The sequence below is a fragment of the Halichoerus grypus genome, chromosome 15 (assembly GCF_964656455.1).
Source record: "Halichoerus grypus chromosome 15, mHalGry1.hap1.1, whole genome shotgun sequence".
In the NCBI taxonomy this organism is placed as follows: Eukaryota; Metazoa; Chordata; class Mammalia; order Carnivora; family Phocidae; genus Halichoerus; species Halichoerus grypus.
This window is the reverse complement of record NC_135726.1, coordinates 54,164,499-54,178,832: the sequence shown is the minus strand read 5'-3', so window position 1 is coordinate 54,178,832 and position 14,334 is coordinate 54,164,499. Positions and strand designations below refer to the sequence as shown.

Sequence of the window (14,334 nt, the reverse complement as noted above, 5' to 3'; positions counted from 1 at the left end):
AGCCACCCAGGCGCCCTAAAAAATAAAATCTTAAAAAAAAAAAAAAGTCTAGCTTTCCTCTTCTGAAGCATTAGATTTCATATTTCCACCCTCAGTGCCTAATGCTACCTGCAAAATATTTCCGGTCTCAGTTTCTTTACACAACGCACAGAACTCCTGGTGTGGCAAAGACCAAAATAGCCCACCTACCCCACAATGATGGGACTGGTTTTAAGATGGTGACAATTCCATACTTTGCAGCTGAATCAGACAGTGTAGGTCCACTGAGCAACCTTGGGCCATGATGGTTTTGAGAAATACACCTATACAGGACTCTCAAGGAAATTCCTGGAGAGCGGTAGGTAAAAACTCATCCACGAAGGACAGGTTAAAATCCAACCGCTGTGGAAAGCGACTGGAGCAGGGCCAGTCTTCTTTCAAGCCCCCCTTTGCTTGCCGAGGGCCTGCCTCCACAGCACACACTGCAAAGACACCAACTTTCTTTAAAAATAATTTATTAGTTTTGGATCACAAAATACAGGGAAGGCACGAAGGCGGTGCCTGAGACCCCGGGGCTGTACTTCCCAGGCTACGCATCTGGAACTAGCCCCGTGTAACACCAGGCGTGGCCCCAGCATCCTCACCCCCTAACAGCTGCAGAGTACAGCACCCGAGCCTGCGGCAAGTTTAAGCACACCCCATTCACGACACAGGGCTCCCCTCCATTCTCCAGATCTCTTGCCAACAGTGAAATAGTTGCTTCAACTATCAATTTCTTAGAACTCTCAGAAATGAGTAGGTCACAGGCAATTATGCCTCAAAGCTCTTAGAGTTTAACCTTTTAAGAAGGCCTTTCTTAATTAACAGCAGTGACTAAAGCCCTTTCTGTGTTCCCAGCATTTTAAGTCCCAGGCTGCCTGTGGCTCCAGACAGCGGCCCCCGGGGGTCCCCCATATCCTAGGGCGGCGATGGAGGAAGGGCAGGCCAGGCCAAGCATGAGGAATAAACAGTCAATTTTATTGGGCTCAGACCAGGAGTCCATGGGTCTTGAGGACCTCTGTGTATTTATCAATTTTCTTCTCCACGTTCTTTTCGGCCTGTTTCCGTAGCCTCTGTGGGGTGAAGAGGACAGATGGTGGTCAATGGCTGCTACCCAGAACCTTCATCATCCCAGGAACCCAATTCTACTCCCCGTCCCAAGGTGGGCCTCAAATAGAGGCCTCCGGGACCAAACAAAGACCACTGTGTCCAGAAAGTTCACCCGCAAGGCCCTGCCCAGGAGTGTGGTGCCCTTGGGTTCCAGGCCGTCCTCACCATGAGCTGCTTCTTCTTCCGGTAATGGATTTTGGCCTTCTCCTTTCTCTTCTCCTCCAGGGTGGCTGTTACTGCCTGGTACTTCCAACCAACCTCATGAGCCAGGCGCCCCAGGTAAGCAAACTGTGGGGGAGGGAGAAGAAAGAAGTCCTAAGCAAGCGGAGCCAGGGTGGCTGTGGGACAGGGAGCAGACAAGCTGTCCTAGGTGACCCAACTTTCCCCAGCAGGCCTAAGCTAAAGACACAGCCACCCCGGGGGCTCCCTGCTCGTGCTGGCATCAGCTGAGCCAATGGCATTTTCGGCATTGCCCACAGCGGCATCCGCAGACCATCGTGAGAAAAAACCATCATCTGCCAGTCTCGGGCCTCAAGCTCGCCCCCTAGTGAGACGACTCAGTGAAACCCGGAACTTACCTTCCGTGTAGGCTTCAGGCGCACCACCTTGAGGGCAGCAGGAACCACCATCCGCTTTTTCTGTTAGAGAAGGAGAGGGGCTTAAGAGCCCTGGAGTAAGGGACGGCAGGGGAGAAGGCTGGCTGAACAGCGTCTCAGCCAGTGCTGTTCTCATGAGGGTCAAACAATGTAGGTACAACTGCAACATCACGGACGCCAGACCCAAATGCCGCGCAGACGGCCCTCAAGCTCACCTTGTCGTAGGGCGGCGGGATCCCATCGAACACCTTGAGCCGGTCCAGGGCAGCCTGGCCTCGCTTGGTCTTGTGCGGCAGCATGCCTGTGGGTGGAGGGACAGCAGGCTTGCTCCGCGGGGCTCACGGGGACCCCGCACCCCCCAGGCACACTGGTGGCCTCAGATGGTAGTGCATGTGGAGTCATCTCATGGTCGGGGAACTCGAACACAAGTGGGAGAAGTCCTCATCACTGGCCACCCATCCACCTGCCGTCCTCAGGCCCAGCTCACCTCGCACTGTCCGCCAAAAGATGCGGCTGGGTGCTCGGAAGTGGTACGGGCCACGGGATGGGTTGGTGTTCATGCGCTTGCGGAGGAAGGCTAGGTACTTCACTGGGGAGAGAGAGGGTGCGAGGCCTCAGACCCCAGCCACATGCTAACTTCTTCAACACACACATCCATACTCGCAAGGGCCTGTTAGGGAACGCAAATGAGCACTTCCCACCACTAGTAGGCTCACTTCTGGAGCCAACGAAGGCTGCCAATCCCCAGGTCCACCCTCTCCAGGTCTTCTCCCAGATCCTAACTTACACTTGTTCCTGTAGAAATTGCCAGAAATGTTGATGCCCTCACAGCGCACGACTACAACCTTCCGGCCTAGAGGAAAAGAAAAGTGAGGCAAACAAGGACAAAGGTACGAAGCCACCCAAGGGCTCTACCTACAAACTGGCCATTACCCACCTGCCCGGTTACTGCTGAGGATTGGAAACAGGGTTCCTTCCCCTGGTGGAGCTGACCACAATGCACAAGAAAGCCAAGGCCCCAGCAGAGCTGGATTTGTGCTTAAATTAACAGCCCGACAGGAAAGGATTTTCCATCTCGGAGCCCCAGACCCCAGGAGAGGGAGAAGCTGGAAGGTCTCAGAGCGGTGCATGGGGTTATCTCACGGTCGTGAGACTCAAACGAAAGATGGTGAGTGTTGCTCATCACTGACCGCTGGCTGGGAATCACACGCAGGGGAGCTGTGGGCAGAGCAGACTTACCCAGAAGCACCTGTTTGGCCACAATGGCCGCCAGGCGGCCGAGGAGATGGCCTCGGCCATCGAGCACCAGGACCTGGTGGAAATAAAGTGAAAAGGCTTAGACACACCCTCAGCTTTGACTCCCCACCCTAAGCAACCCGTGCTTTTTTACTCGTTTCTTTCACCGTATCCCCCAGAGTGCCTCCTATTCATTAGCAGGCCTGGAAACTAAGACCCAAGGTCCACTGTACAGATGTGGCCAAGAAAGCAAATGGCTGTTTCGGTGCAAGGAATAATACAAAGGCCTTTCCTCACATCTCACTGCCTTAAGGGCCAGAATTCTTAAGCCCCGATTACATTCAAGGGTGAGAGGATGAGCTGGGATTTGAACAAAGGCTGGCAAGACTATCCATTGATCCAGTTAGAATTTATAATCCCTGATACAAAAGTTGTGGAATCCCAACAGACCAAATACTCTCAAGGGTAAAAGTTTCCGGCATAAAATGATTAATAAAGGAAACAGGTTCCGAGTGGGTGAGGCTCTGCGGAGCAGTCAGGAGCCTGTGCGGTGGCTTATGCTGAATTTAGCTCTGCATCCCTGGCTGAACCGCTCAAAACCAAATCCTCAGCTTCTTCACCACCAGTCAAGTCCCCACTCTTACCGAGTGCTCGTTATATACTTGTGATTGTCGGAAGGCAGAAGGGTACAGAATCTAAAGCCAGACTTCCTGACAATGTGACTTTGGCTAAAACTCTCCAGCTTCCTCACCTGGAAGATGAGGATAACAGTATCTGCCTCAGGAGTATTATGGTAGTTCACCGAATGACACCAAATACAAAGCAAACTGCGTCACGCACACAGTAAATGCAGAAAACACGTGTTCCACGAACTCTACCAGCTTCCTGACTCCACGACCGTGCTTTTTCCTTTCCTATTCACACGGACACCCTTTCCCGAGCCATCCCCTCCTTTACATACAAGAAATTAGAGGAGGAATCCGGGGACTCGGAGCTAAGCTTCTGCTGTGTCCCTCGAGGGCCCCCAGGTGGTTACGGGAGCCTTTTGTCAGTCCTCTGGCCTTTAAAGTATCCGTCACCCCAAAGAACAAGGTAAGAGCAATTCGTTCCTGGATGTCCTGTGGGCGGGAACGCTCCCCCACTGCGTAAGACCTCCTACCAAAGGGACCAGAGCTGCAGGACACGGATGAGCACTCCCACGAGGGTGCAGCGACGCGCGCCTCGGGTACGGCGGGAGCGCCCTCCATTTTGGCCAGTCCTCGGTTTCCCATCGCCCCGACGCAGCCCAGGCGTTTTCCGCGCGCTTCCCCGTCGCCAGGAACACACAGGCCCGATTCGGCCAAAGCCCGGCCGAGACAAAGGCAAACGAGGCCTAATTTTAAAGTAACTCTCCCCGTGCTGGGAGCCGCCATAATCGCCCCTAAGGAAGGGATCCTGCCCCATTTTAGTCAGCCCCAGGCCAAAAAACCGTCCCAGTTATCTCCTATTCCCCCGTTGCACACTCCTTTTAGGCCCAAAGCTTCTCATTTTGCTCAATTATCGAGTTTTGGCTTCACAACACACCTACGAGGGGAAAGAGGGCCCAACCTCGTTCCGGCCTGCAAGCCACCCAGCCCCACGCCTCCCCGGCCCGCGCGGAGCCCGCACCTGCCCCTCCGCCATCTTCGACAGCCGCCTGGGAAAGGAGGAAGGTTCGGCGCAGGGTTTCTTATCCCTTGAAACAGGGGCGGAGGAAGTGACGCCGCATGGGCTGTGCGGGCAGCTTCCCGTCTTTTCATTGGCCCAAGTGTCTTGCGCGTGCGCAGAGGGGCCCCGCTGGAAGGCGGGTCGTCTTCTGACTGTCCAATCCGGGTCCAACCTTTCCCATCGGCTCTTAGGCAGCCATTGCTGTGCGGGGCGAGAGATCACGTGGGGTAGGAAGCGGCTCTGCTGGGGCGGGGCTGGCCAGCCTGGGCCGCCATATTTTTGAGGGGCTGCTAATCTCCCTCTTAGGGGTTGCCAGGGTGTCTGCGGTGGGGGGAAGAGCCGTCACTCGCTAAAGCGACAGCCGGCTGCAGGGCACGTGGTGGCCCGCAGGGGGCAAGTGGGCTCTCTGTCAAGCGCTCAGTCTGGGCTTAAAGGATTCCGGTGCCTGTGCTGCCTCCTTGTGACCTGGCCGAACCCGCGGCCCTGTCTGGGCCTCAGTGTCCCCATCTGTAAAACAGGCGGAAGTAGTTTTCCCTATGAGATCCAAGAGTGTGTGAGGGAATGACTTCCAGATGGCTTCTAGGCCTTCGCTTCGGCTGCGTCCCTTGCCTCGGATGTCCTCCCCTCCAGCCCCACCTTCAAAAATCTGGCCTGTCACAGCCCCAGGGCTTTTCGGCTCAAGAGTCCTTTCCTCCCGAGCGCCTCCCGGGATCTCAGGCTGGGTCAGGTATCCAAGCCCCCCACCCCCGCCCGGGCTCCGGGAGTGCCTGTACTGCTGCCGGTAGAACGTGTGTCCTGCTGAACTGAGGCGCCCTGGGTCCCGTGTCTTCTCCCCCATAGATCAGGGGCCCCGACCAGGGCGGGTTCTGACGCGGTCTGGGTCCCAGCACTGCCGCGCCCTGGCTCTGGGCCCCGGGAGGTCTCAGAAAACCGGTACCGGATGAAACATCGCATTAACTGAAAAACCAGGACTCACACCCAAATGCCCCGCCCGCACCCTGTCCCATCTACAGACAGGCCGGGCCCGAGCTGGTAGAAAAGGGTGATTTATATACAATTTCCTGGGGACAAGGACTTTGTACAGAGGGGGATGGGTGGGGCCGGGGCTGGCGTTGGGGCCTGGCCTTGCCTCCATCCTGGGGAGAGAGTGAGCAGGGCAGCGCCGTCGAGGAAGGGACCAGTCTCTAGCTGACTTCCTCCGAGGCCCAGCTCTGTGTCCTCTGGCAGGTGACTCGTCTCGCTGGGCCTCAGTGTCCTCTGTAAAATGAGACGATAGATGTGTCTGTCTCACTGGGCGTCTGGGGATCCACGGATAGAGGAGAGGAGAGCACCAAGCTCAGCTCTCTGCACAGACTAAGTACTGAAAACAATTCCATTTCCAATGAGTGCCCGCTATGTGTTAGGGCATCACTGTCCATCTCTGCAAAGATGGAAACCATGACACCTGTGCTCTCCCACAGAGCCACAGAGCAGCCACGTGGGAATACGGAGTACTCCAAATGCGCCCAGGGCAACCGAGGAGCTGAGTTTTACATTTTACCTAATTTAAACTTAAACTGCTAGTGTGCTTATTAGGAGAGCAGGAAAGCAGAGTGAACAGGAGCAAGGATGCGAGGAAAACTTCCCAACAGATTACCTTTTCCAAAAAAATTGTAATAAAAATTCCTGTACAGAAAACAAGTGCTGAAATGAAAAATCATTTAAACTTAGAAACTGATCCTGGGGAACGCCTGGGTGGCTCAGTCGGTTAAGTGTCCAACTCTTAATTTTGGCTCAGGTCATGATCTCAGGGTCGGGGGATCTCATCCCACTGGGTGTGGACCCTGCTTAAGGTTCTCTCTCTCAGGGCGCCTGGGTGGCTCAGATGGTTAAGCATCTGCCTTTGGCCCAGGTCATGATCCCAGGGTTCTGGGATCGGGCCCCACATCGGATTCCTGGCTCAGCGGGGAGCCTGCTTTTCCTTCTCCCTCTGCCTCTCTCCCTGCTCATGCTCTCTCTCTGTATCTCTGTGTTTCAAATGAATAAATAAAATCTTAAAAAAAAAAAAAAAGAACCCTCTGGGCCCATCAAGAACCCACTAAGGCCTCCCCAGCTTCCTCCCTCCTGGGCCCACCTGCCTCCTGCCTCCTTTCTTCCATCACTCACCTCCCCGGGCTCCCTGCTGCCCTGGGCAGGAAGTCCCAGCTCCCTTGCTTGGTGTTTGAGGCCTAGATTTTTCACACCCACACTCACACCCACCCCAGGCTCGCTCACAAGAGTTACTGGAACACCCAGAGCTTTTTCACACCCAGAGGGCTTTGCAAAGGTGGTCCTCTCCGCCCACTTCAGGAGGGTTCTCTCCTGGCTTGCAGACTCCTGCAGCCAAATATCTCCCCTGGGGCCCCTCACGCCCCCTAGGTCCCCAGTGAGCTCACCCTCTTTCCCTAATCTCCCTGCTCCCCCAGATTTCCCACTGGGCCAGACCCAGGGTCATCTGTGCCACCTGCCCGAGCCTGTCAATCTCCAGCCCTGTCCTTCTTGATCCCTGACCCCTGACTCTGCCTGTCCCCTCCTCCCTGTCCCCATGGTGCTGGTCCTGGCCCTGACTCAGGCCTTGTCCTCTCTCCCTGGACCCTCACCCAGCCTCCAGTCTGTCCCCCCTCATGACCTCAGCCCCCCTCCACCCCCTTCCCAACAAAGTCCAGGGTTCTCAGCCTGGTGAAGGATTCGCCAAGCTCCACAAGCCACAGGGGCAGCCCGTCCTGGAGACTGGAGGTGCAGGTCACCTGTGGTCGCCACAGGGTCAGCGCCACCCCCGCAGACCTCCCCATGCCCTCTGTCCACCTGCAGCCTCACCTGCTCCCCAGGGTAGGGCGTCCTCCACCCCCTCCTTCGCCAGTGCAGGCACCCGGCAGCGGACATCAGCAGGAGACCCACGGGCAGCAGCAGCACGAGGAGCAGCAGAGGGGCCTGGGGGGCCGGCAGGGCTGTGGCCTCCAAGGCCCCGGGGCTCCTTGGGGGCAGCAGCGTGGAAGAGTCTGAGGGGAGAGAGGAGGCTGGGTGACCGAGGAGAAGGGCTGGGCCAGAGAAGGGAAGGAAACAAAAGCAGGCCCGGTGCTGGCTGTGTGACCTCAGGTGGGCCGCCCACCTCTCTGTACCTCAGTCTTCTCATCTGTAAAATGGGGATATTCATTATACCTGCCACATAAGGTGGTCACAAAAATTAAATGAGTGACCACACAGGAAGTTCTTAGAACAGCATGGCACCTGGTCAGTTTGCATTTTCTATTACAATTGGACACATAGATTTCTAGTGCTTCTATATCGATTTGTTTATTCTTCTTTTTCCTCCCGCGGGCTGTGAGCTCCCTGTGGGCACCACGGACCTTCTCTTTTTTATTGGCCGAACCTACTACTTAGCACTAGTTAAATAATATTATAATAGCTCAATTTCATACATTAAATATTTGACCAAATGACAAATTGACAAATAAAAAAATAGTCCAAGATCCCCCCCCAATTTTGTTCCCTCTATACCCTCACCCAGCTGCTCTCTTTTCCCCTCGCTTGCTGGACTCCCGGCACATGTGTCTCTTCACTGTTCCTTAAACAGGCTTCTGCCTCAGGGCCTTTGCACAGGCTGTTCTCTTGTTCCCAACTCTCAGTACCTCTCCAGCCACCCACCTCACACCATGATTCCATCACCCTGTTGTAATTTGCCTGCATGGGACTCATTACCCTCAGATATTTTCCTGTTAATTATTTGCTCGCGTTTATTGTCTGTCGCCTCAATTAGCATGTCAGCCCCACATGTGCAAGCACTTGGATCTTGTTCTGAGCTGTGTCGACAATGCCAAGCACCCAGGAGGTAGCTAATAAAATGCGGTCAAATGAATGAAGAGTCATAAATGTAAGTACAAATGACCAATGAAGCTTAATACAGAGGGCAAAATGATCGGAAGTGTGGGGAGAAAGTGAGAAAATTAGAGGGGGTGGTTTTTAAATATCCCTCTCAGGGGCGCCTGGCTGGCTCAGTCGGTAGAGCGTGCGATTCTTCATCTCAGGATCGTGAGTTTGAGCCCCACGCTGGGTGTAGAGATTACTAAAAATAAAAAAAAAAAGAACTCGACAGATCTGGTAACAAATACAAGGACAGAAAGCCTCCGAATGATACCATAGTAAGGTGGGGAGAATATGTACACACAGATTCAACCCTGATCCTGCCAAGAAAATTAACCTATTTTTTTCTTTTCCTCCTAAGACAGGGTCAGTTACAAAACTGGCAATGTACTTGGCCACAAAGTAAACCTTTTTTTTTTTTTTTTATTTACTTATTGTAGAGAGAGAGAGCACGAATGGAGGACCAGGAGAGGGAGAAGCAGGCTCCCCGTGGAGCAAGGAGACCACTGTGGGACTTGATCCCAGGACCCTGGGATCATGACCTGAGCCGAAGGCAGACGCCCAACTGACTGAGCCACCCAGGTGCCCCAAAGTAAACCTTAATATGCTGAAAAAATCAAGTTTTCACAGGGCATAGTCTCTCATCATATTCTGATTACGTTATTTCTCATTGATCCTTTAGAGCTGTGTTCAATCCTGCAGCCTTTTGCCCCGTGGGGCTATTGACACGTGGTCTCTGGTGAGTCTGAATTCCCATGTGCTTTCAGTGTTAAATACACACTGGTTCCCAGAGACTTAGAGGACAAACGGATGTAAAATATCTCACTAATTTTTAAAAATACAGTACCAGGGGTCCACCTGGGTGGCTCAGCCAGCTGAGCATCCCACTCTTGGTTTGGGCTTAGGTCTTGGGGCGTGAGATTGAGCCCCGAGTGGGGCTCTGGGCTGAGCACCGAGTCTGCTTGAGATTCTCTCTCTCCCTCTCCCCCTGCCCCTTCCCGCTTGTGTGGGCACTCTCTCTCTCTCTCAAATAAATAAATAAATCTTAAAAAAATAATAAAAATAGGGCACCTGGGTGCCTCAGTCAGTAGGCGTCTGCCTTCAGCTCGGGTCATGATCCCAGGGTCCTGGGATCAAGTCCCACGGTGGTTTCCCTGTTCGGTGGGAAGCCTGCTTCTCCCTCTCCCACTCCCCCTGCTTGTGTTCCCTCTCTCGCTGTTTCTTTCTCTGTCAAATAAATAAATAAATAAATAATCGTAAAAAAAAATACAGCATGGGGGTGCCTGGCTGGCTCGGTCTGTGTAGCATGCAACTCTTGAACTCGGGGTCGTGAGTTCGAGCCCCATGTTAGGGATAGGATTGCATTAAAAAAAATAATAATAATATTAAATCTAAAATACAGTATTGGGTATGTGTTCAAACAGTACTCCTTTGGAGACATTCGGTTAAATTAAATTTGTGATCTCAATGATGAGTTATTAAGAATAACTTTAAAATTATGAAGTCCATTAACGTCATTATAAAGAACAGATTCATGGTTGCCAGGGGCTAAGGATGGGAATTATTAGAAGGGGGTCAAGTTAAGTAGTTTGATTGTGGCGGGGATCACAAGAAGCCACATAGGTGAAAAAATTGCAAAGACACATACACTTTTATGGAGCAAATTGCGTCCCTCAAAATTCATACACGGGAATCCTAACCACCCCCCCACCTTGGAATGCGACCTTATTTGGAGATGGGGTTACACAGAGAATCAAGTTAAAATGAGGTCATCAGGGTGGGCCCCCCATCCCACATGACAGGTGTCCTTGTAAAGAGGGGAAATCTGGACATGGAGGCATGCACAGAGGGAGAAGGCCATGCGAGTGTGAAAATGGCCAGCACTAGGAAACGAGCAAGCACGCGACTCGTAAAATGGGAATAAACCCTGTGGATTATACGCACGGACTGGACCCCTCTCGTATTTCTGGCTTTGCTATCGTGCTGTCAGTAACGGGAAGCAAAATGCAACCCTGGGGCTGGGGAGGCTGGGTAAAGGGTGTCCAGGACCTCCCCCCCATACAATTTCTTTGTACCCTCTTTTGAATCTAAAACTATTCCAAAAGACAACGTTTTAAAAACAAAACCACCAATCATTTGCTACAAAAATAACGAATGTGAAAATTCCGGGAAAAAAAGTGAATTCACTAAAAAAAAAAAAAACAAAATTTCAAAAATCTTGGTACTGGAGAATTTGCCCTTACATATGTGACTGTCATTGTATCTCTTTCGGACAGGGCTGCCTTGGAGAAACAGGCAGGGATTATTGTTCCCTTGTCAGAGATGGGTAAACTGAGGCCCAGATAGAGGACTGAACTTGGGGGAACACGCCCAAAGTCACACAGCCAGTGGGAGCAGGGTGGGGTCTGGGCTGGCCTGGGCAGAGGGGGTGAGGGGCTGTGGGATGGGAGAGGTGGTGGGGGGCTGCTGAGGGGCGCTGGGGGCCGTTACCCGGCTGACACTGCAGCTGCAGGCACCCAGAGAAATTCCTGCGGGTGATCCAGGGCTTCAAGGCCGTCAGCTGCTTGGAGGTGTCCTGCAGGAGGTGGGAGATGTTGGTCTGGACGAAGCGAAGACAGCTGGGGAGGGGCTGGGGGCAGGGGAGGGAGATGTCACCAGGGTATCACCCCCACAGTCTGCTCAGGCCAAGGGCCTTCCCTGCCTGGCAACGCCTACCAGGGCCCCGTGAGGCCTGGGTCACAGAGAGAGAGTTTGGACCCCTGCCCCCCGGGTGGCTAGGGGAGAGAACCCCTCTGCAGCGCCCAGCAACAGGGCCTGAGAAATAAACTCAGAGTCGGTGCACTGGGCCCAGGATCCCCGCCCTCCTTCAGTGCCTAGAGAAGTGCTCTTTTCAGCAAGGGGGTCCCCAGGAGGACCGGGGTTCCAGCTCCACCTCCCTTGGGTTGCTAGTCAAAAGAAATCTCCAGCAAGGCCTAGCAGAGCTTGGCTTCCAATCCCTAGGAAGGCAACTCGCTCCCCTAGCTTGTCCCCCAAGTTCAGGGCTGACCTGGAAGGCACATAAGGTGACAAAGTGTATCTCCGTGTTGACAGCCTCCAGCAGGATTTGCATCTGGGACCCGGCCACAGCTTTGAGCCGTTCCATCCAGCGCTGGGCCAGGACCAGGCGCCAGAAGGCTCCGCAGAGCTCGTCCTGGGAGGGACAACCCAAGCTGGGGGGGCGGCCAGCAGAGGGGGCTGGGGGCTGGAAGGGTGAGGGGCTGGGGCCGGGAGCCCTGCATCCCCTGGGGAGGAGGGGGCAGGTCAGCCAACTGGTCCCCTGAGGGGTGGTCTGTCCTTCCCACCTCTGCCCCAGCCCCTCCCATCTGTGACTCACGTCCTGCAGGTTGGAGGCGACAGTGACTGGGTAGTCCTGAAGCAGGTAATCAGACTGCGGGAGAAAACAGGGTCAGGCCTGGCCCAAGACAGGAGGAAACAGAACTATGGAGATCCAGAGGGCGGGGGAGAGGGACCCAGAGAGAGGAGGACAGCGAGCCAGAGAGGGAGGACAGGGACCCAGAGAGAGGGGGACAGGGACCCAGAGAGAGGGGGACAGCGAGCCAGAGAGGGAGGACAGGGACCCAGAGAGAGGGGGAGAGGGACCCAGAGAGAGGGGGACAGGGACCCAGAGAGAGGGGGATAGCGAGCCAGAGAGTGGGAGACAGTGACCCAGAGAGGGAGGATAGGGACCCAGAGAGAGGGGGACAGGGACCCAGAGAGAGGGGGACAGGGACCCAGAGGGAGGGGGACAGGGACCCAGAGGGAGGGGGACAGGGACCCAGAGAGAGGGGGACAGAGAGCCCCCAAAGAAGGACACCTCGACAGGGTGGCTCAGCCCCAGTGACAGAACCTGGGCCTCAGAAAGGCGCCCCGGGGAGGAAGGGACAGGGCTCTCACCAGCTTGCGGATGGTGAGCGCAAAGGTGGAGGAGACGGGGCTGTGACTGAAGGAGCAGTCGGGGGTCCCGCGGAGGCCGGGGCTGAGCAGCAGCAGGAGCAGCAGGGAGGTCTGTGGGCGTGACACAGGGTGGGGGGGCGCCCTCTGTTGGCTCCATGAGCACCCCTCCCCTGGGCCCCCCCAGCCCCCACCCGTCTCTCGCCCCTTTCTCCCTTTCCAGGTCGCACTCCCTCTGGCCCAGGGCTCAGCCCTCCTCCTGGCTCCTGTGTCCATCCGGGACCGGCCTTCCCTGGTTTCCTCTCTGCTGCCCTTTCTGGCTGCTCTCCCCATTTCCCAGCTGCGCCCAAGGCTCGGCTCCTGCTCACCTCGGCTGTGGGCTGTCCCTCTCTGTTCCTCCCTCCTGTTTCTGCCTCCACCTGGGTCCTGCCTTCCCCGTTTGTACCCCACCCCTGCCCACATCCCCACCCCTGTCCATGGCCCCCACCCCTGCCCATGTCCCCCACCCCTGCCCATGTCCCCTCCTCTGCCCACGTCCCTCACCCCTGCCCCTGTGCCCCACCCCTGCCCGTCCCCCACCCCGCCCATGTCCCCCTCCTCTGCCCACATCTCTCACCCCTGCCCCTGTCCTCCACCCCTGCCCATGTCCCCCTCCTCTGCCCACATCCCCCACCCCTGCCCCTGTCCCCAACCCCTGTCCGTGTCCTCCTCCTCTGTCCATGTCCCCCACCCGTCCGTGTCCCCCACCCCTGCCCGTGTCCCCCTCCTCTGTCCATGTCCCCCTCCTCTGCCCATGTCCCTCACCCCTGCCCATATCCCCCACCCCTGTCCATGTCCCCCACCCCTGCCCATGTCCCCACCCCTCCCTGCTCATATCCCCTACCTCTGTCCATGTCCCCCACCTCTGTCCATGTCTTCCACCCCTGCCCATGTCCCTCACTCTTGCCAATGTCCTCACTCCTGCCCATGTCCCCACTCCTGTCCATGTCCCCTACCCCTGCCCTTGTCCCCCACTCCTGCCCATGTCCTCACTCCTGTATATGTTCTGTGCATGTTCCCCTACCTTGTGCAAGTCCCCCACCCCTGTCCATCTCTCCCTTACCCCTGTCCCTGTCCCCCACCTCTGTCCATCTGCTCTCTCAGCTCTACCCATCTTGGTACTGCTCTGCATTTCCCCCGACTTGTCCCCCAGGTATACGCACAGTTGGGCTCCAGGCTGGCGCCAGCACTATCATCTCGGCCGGAGGCCCCTCATGCCTATGGCCAGATCTTGGAAGGGACAGAAGAAGGAGTCTCAGACCCTCAGACCCCAGCCCCTTCCTCACCCGCCCCTTTACCTCCCCACCCCTCCCTTGGCTCCTTGATGTGGCTAAGTTTCCGCCTCCTACTCCCTCGGGCTTCCTGCGTGAGCCCCGGTTACGGTGAAAACTCATCTCCCCTTCTAAGAACACCGACGTCCGGTCCCCGGAACCCTCCCCAGGCCAGGGACCCAGCAACCTGAACCCCATCCCTCTTCCCTCAGCCAGGAGGGGGACCCCAGCCCCGCCCCTCGGGGACCCGGAGTCCATTTCTCCTCACGCACCAGGCTTGCCCCGGCTGGGCGTGGAAGGGGCCAGGCCGGGTGACAGCCAGAGATCGAAAGCGAAAGGAAATTTTGGGGGGCGACAGTGAGCTGGGGTGGATCTGGCTGAGGCAAGGGGCGCCACCTGGTGGTGGCAGGTGGCGGCTCACGCCGCTGAGGGCGCCTCCGCGGGACTCGCGCCCCCAGAGCCCCGAGCTGGGTCGAAGCCGGGACACACGACGAAGGGGGAGCTGCCTCCAGCCGGAAGCAATGCCCACAGGGCAAGGAGGAGGCCAGCTTGGGGACTTCATCCTCGCC

General features: G+C 56.0%; 2 protein-coding genes and 4 non-coding genes across 10 annotated transcripts; all 6 read right to left on the bottom strand.

The window, feature by feature from the left end:
* Positions 1-975: 975 nt before the first annotated feature.
* Positions 976-4,738, bottom strand: RPL13A (ribosomal protein L13a). 2 transcript variants are annotated; one of them, XM_036068243.2, is made up of 8 exons: positions 4,608-4,738; positions 2,964-3,036; positions 2,512-2,577; positions 2,212-2,313; positions 1,940-2,025; positions 1,707-1,766; positions 1,294-1,416; positions 976-1,091 (listed from the first exon to the last, which is right to left on the bottom strand). In XM_036068243.2, exons 1-8 carry the CDS (start codon positions 4,620-4,622, stop codon positions 1,005-1,007), a joined length of 612 nt encoding a protein of 203 aa, XP_035924136.1. In that variant the 5' UTR covers positions 4,623-4,738; the 3' UTR covers positions 976-1,004. The 2 variants fall into 2 exon arrangements, with proteins under 2 accessions (XP_035924136.1, XP_035924138.1); XM_036068245.2 differs by lacking the exon at positions 4,608-4,738 and having other exon boundaries at positions 2,212-2,394; positions 2,964-3,038.
* LOC118520308 (small nucleolar RNA SNORD35) lies at positions 1,562-1,648 on the bottom strand. Its single transcript, XR_004909596.1, has one exon. It is a non-coding gene; the product is annotated as a small nucleolar RNA SNORD35 (small nucleolar RNA).
* Positions 1,834-1,904, bottom strand: LOC118520307 (small nucleolar RNA SNORD34). Its single transcript, XR_004909595.1, has one exon. It is a non-coding gene; the product is annotated as a small nucleolar RNA SNORD34 (small nucleolar RNA).
* On the bottom strand, positions 2,095-2,179 carry LOC118520305 (small nucleolar RNA Z195/SNORD33/SNORD32 family). The gene has a single exon (XR_004909593.1). It is a non-coding gene; the product is annotated as a small nucleolar RNA Z195/SNORD33/SNORD32 family (small nucleolar RNA).
* Positions 2,835-2,917, bottom strand: LOC118520306 (small nucleolar RNA Z195/SNORD33/SNORD32 family). Its single transcript, XR_004909594.1, has one exon. It is a non-coding gene; the product is annotated as a small nucleolar RNA Z195/SNORD33/SNORD32 family (small nucleolar RNA).
* An 80-nt stretch (positions 4,739-4,818) lies between the features above and the next one.
* On the bottom strand, positions 4,819-14,314 carry FLT3LG (fms related receptor tyrosine kinase 3 ligand). Of its 4 annotated transcripts, XM_078062387.1 has the most exons (8): positions 14,038-14,314; positions 13,658-13,724; positions 12,459-12,569; positions 11,899-11,952; positions 11,572-11,806; positions 11,016-11,154; positions 7,482-7,663; positions 4,819-5,903 (listed from the first exon to the last, which is right to left on the bottom strand). In XM_078062387.1, the coding sequence occupies exons 2-8, from the start codon at positions 13,688-13,690 to the stop codon at positions 5,569-5,571; spliced, it is 1,089 nt and encodes a 362-aa protein (XP_077918513.1). In that variant the 5' UTR covers positions 13,691-13,724; positions 14,038-14,314; the 3' UTR covers positions 4,819-5,568. The 4 variants fall into 4 exon arrangements, with proteins under 4 accessions (XP_077918513.1, XP_035924118.1, XP_077918514.1 ...); XM_036068225.2 differs by lacking the exon at positions 14,038-14,314 and having other exon boundaries at positions 5,677-5,903; positions 11,572-11,715; XM_078062388.1 differs by lacking the exon at positions 14,038-14,314 and having other exon boundaries at positions 5,677-5,903; positions 11,016-11,100; positions 11,572-11,715.
* Positions 14,315-14,334: the final 20 nt, after the last annotated feature.

What these genes read in the sequence shown, in the direction of transcription:
- RPL13A (XM_036068243.2), bottom strand. An exon ending in GGCCAAACAGGTGCTTCTGG is followed by an intron (nt 2,578 to 2,963) that starts GTAAGTCTGCTC and finishes CTTTTCCTCTAG; the next exon opens with GCCGGAAGGTTGTAGTCGTG. An exon ending in TCCCGCCGCCCTACGACAAG is followed by an intron (nt 1,767 to 1,939) that starts GTGAGCTTGAGG and finishes CTTCTCTAACAG; the next exon opens with AAAAAGCGGATGGTGGTTCC.
- FLT3LG (XM_078062387.1), bottom strand. Translation starts at nt 13,690, where the DNA reads ATGATAGTGCTGGCGCCAGCCTGGAGCCCAACT. An exon ending in CGCTCACCATCCGCAAGCTG is followed by an intron (nt 11,953 to 12,458) that starts GTGAGAGCCCTG and finishes TTTCTCCCGCAG; the next exon opens with TCTGATTACCTGCTTCAGGA. An exon ending in CGCCCTACCCTGGGGAGCAG is followed by an intron (nt 5,904 to 7,481) that starts GTGAGGCTGCAG and finishes CTCATTTTACAG; the next exon opens with AGGACACTGAGGCCCAGCGA.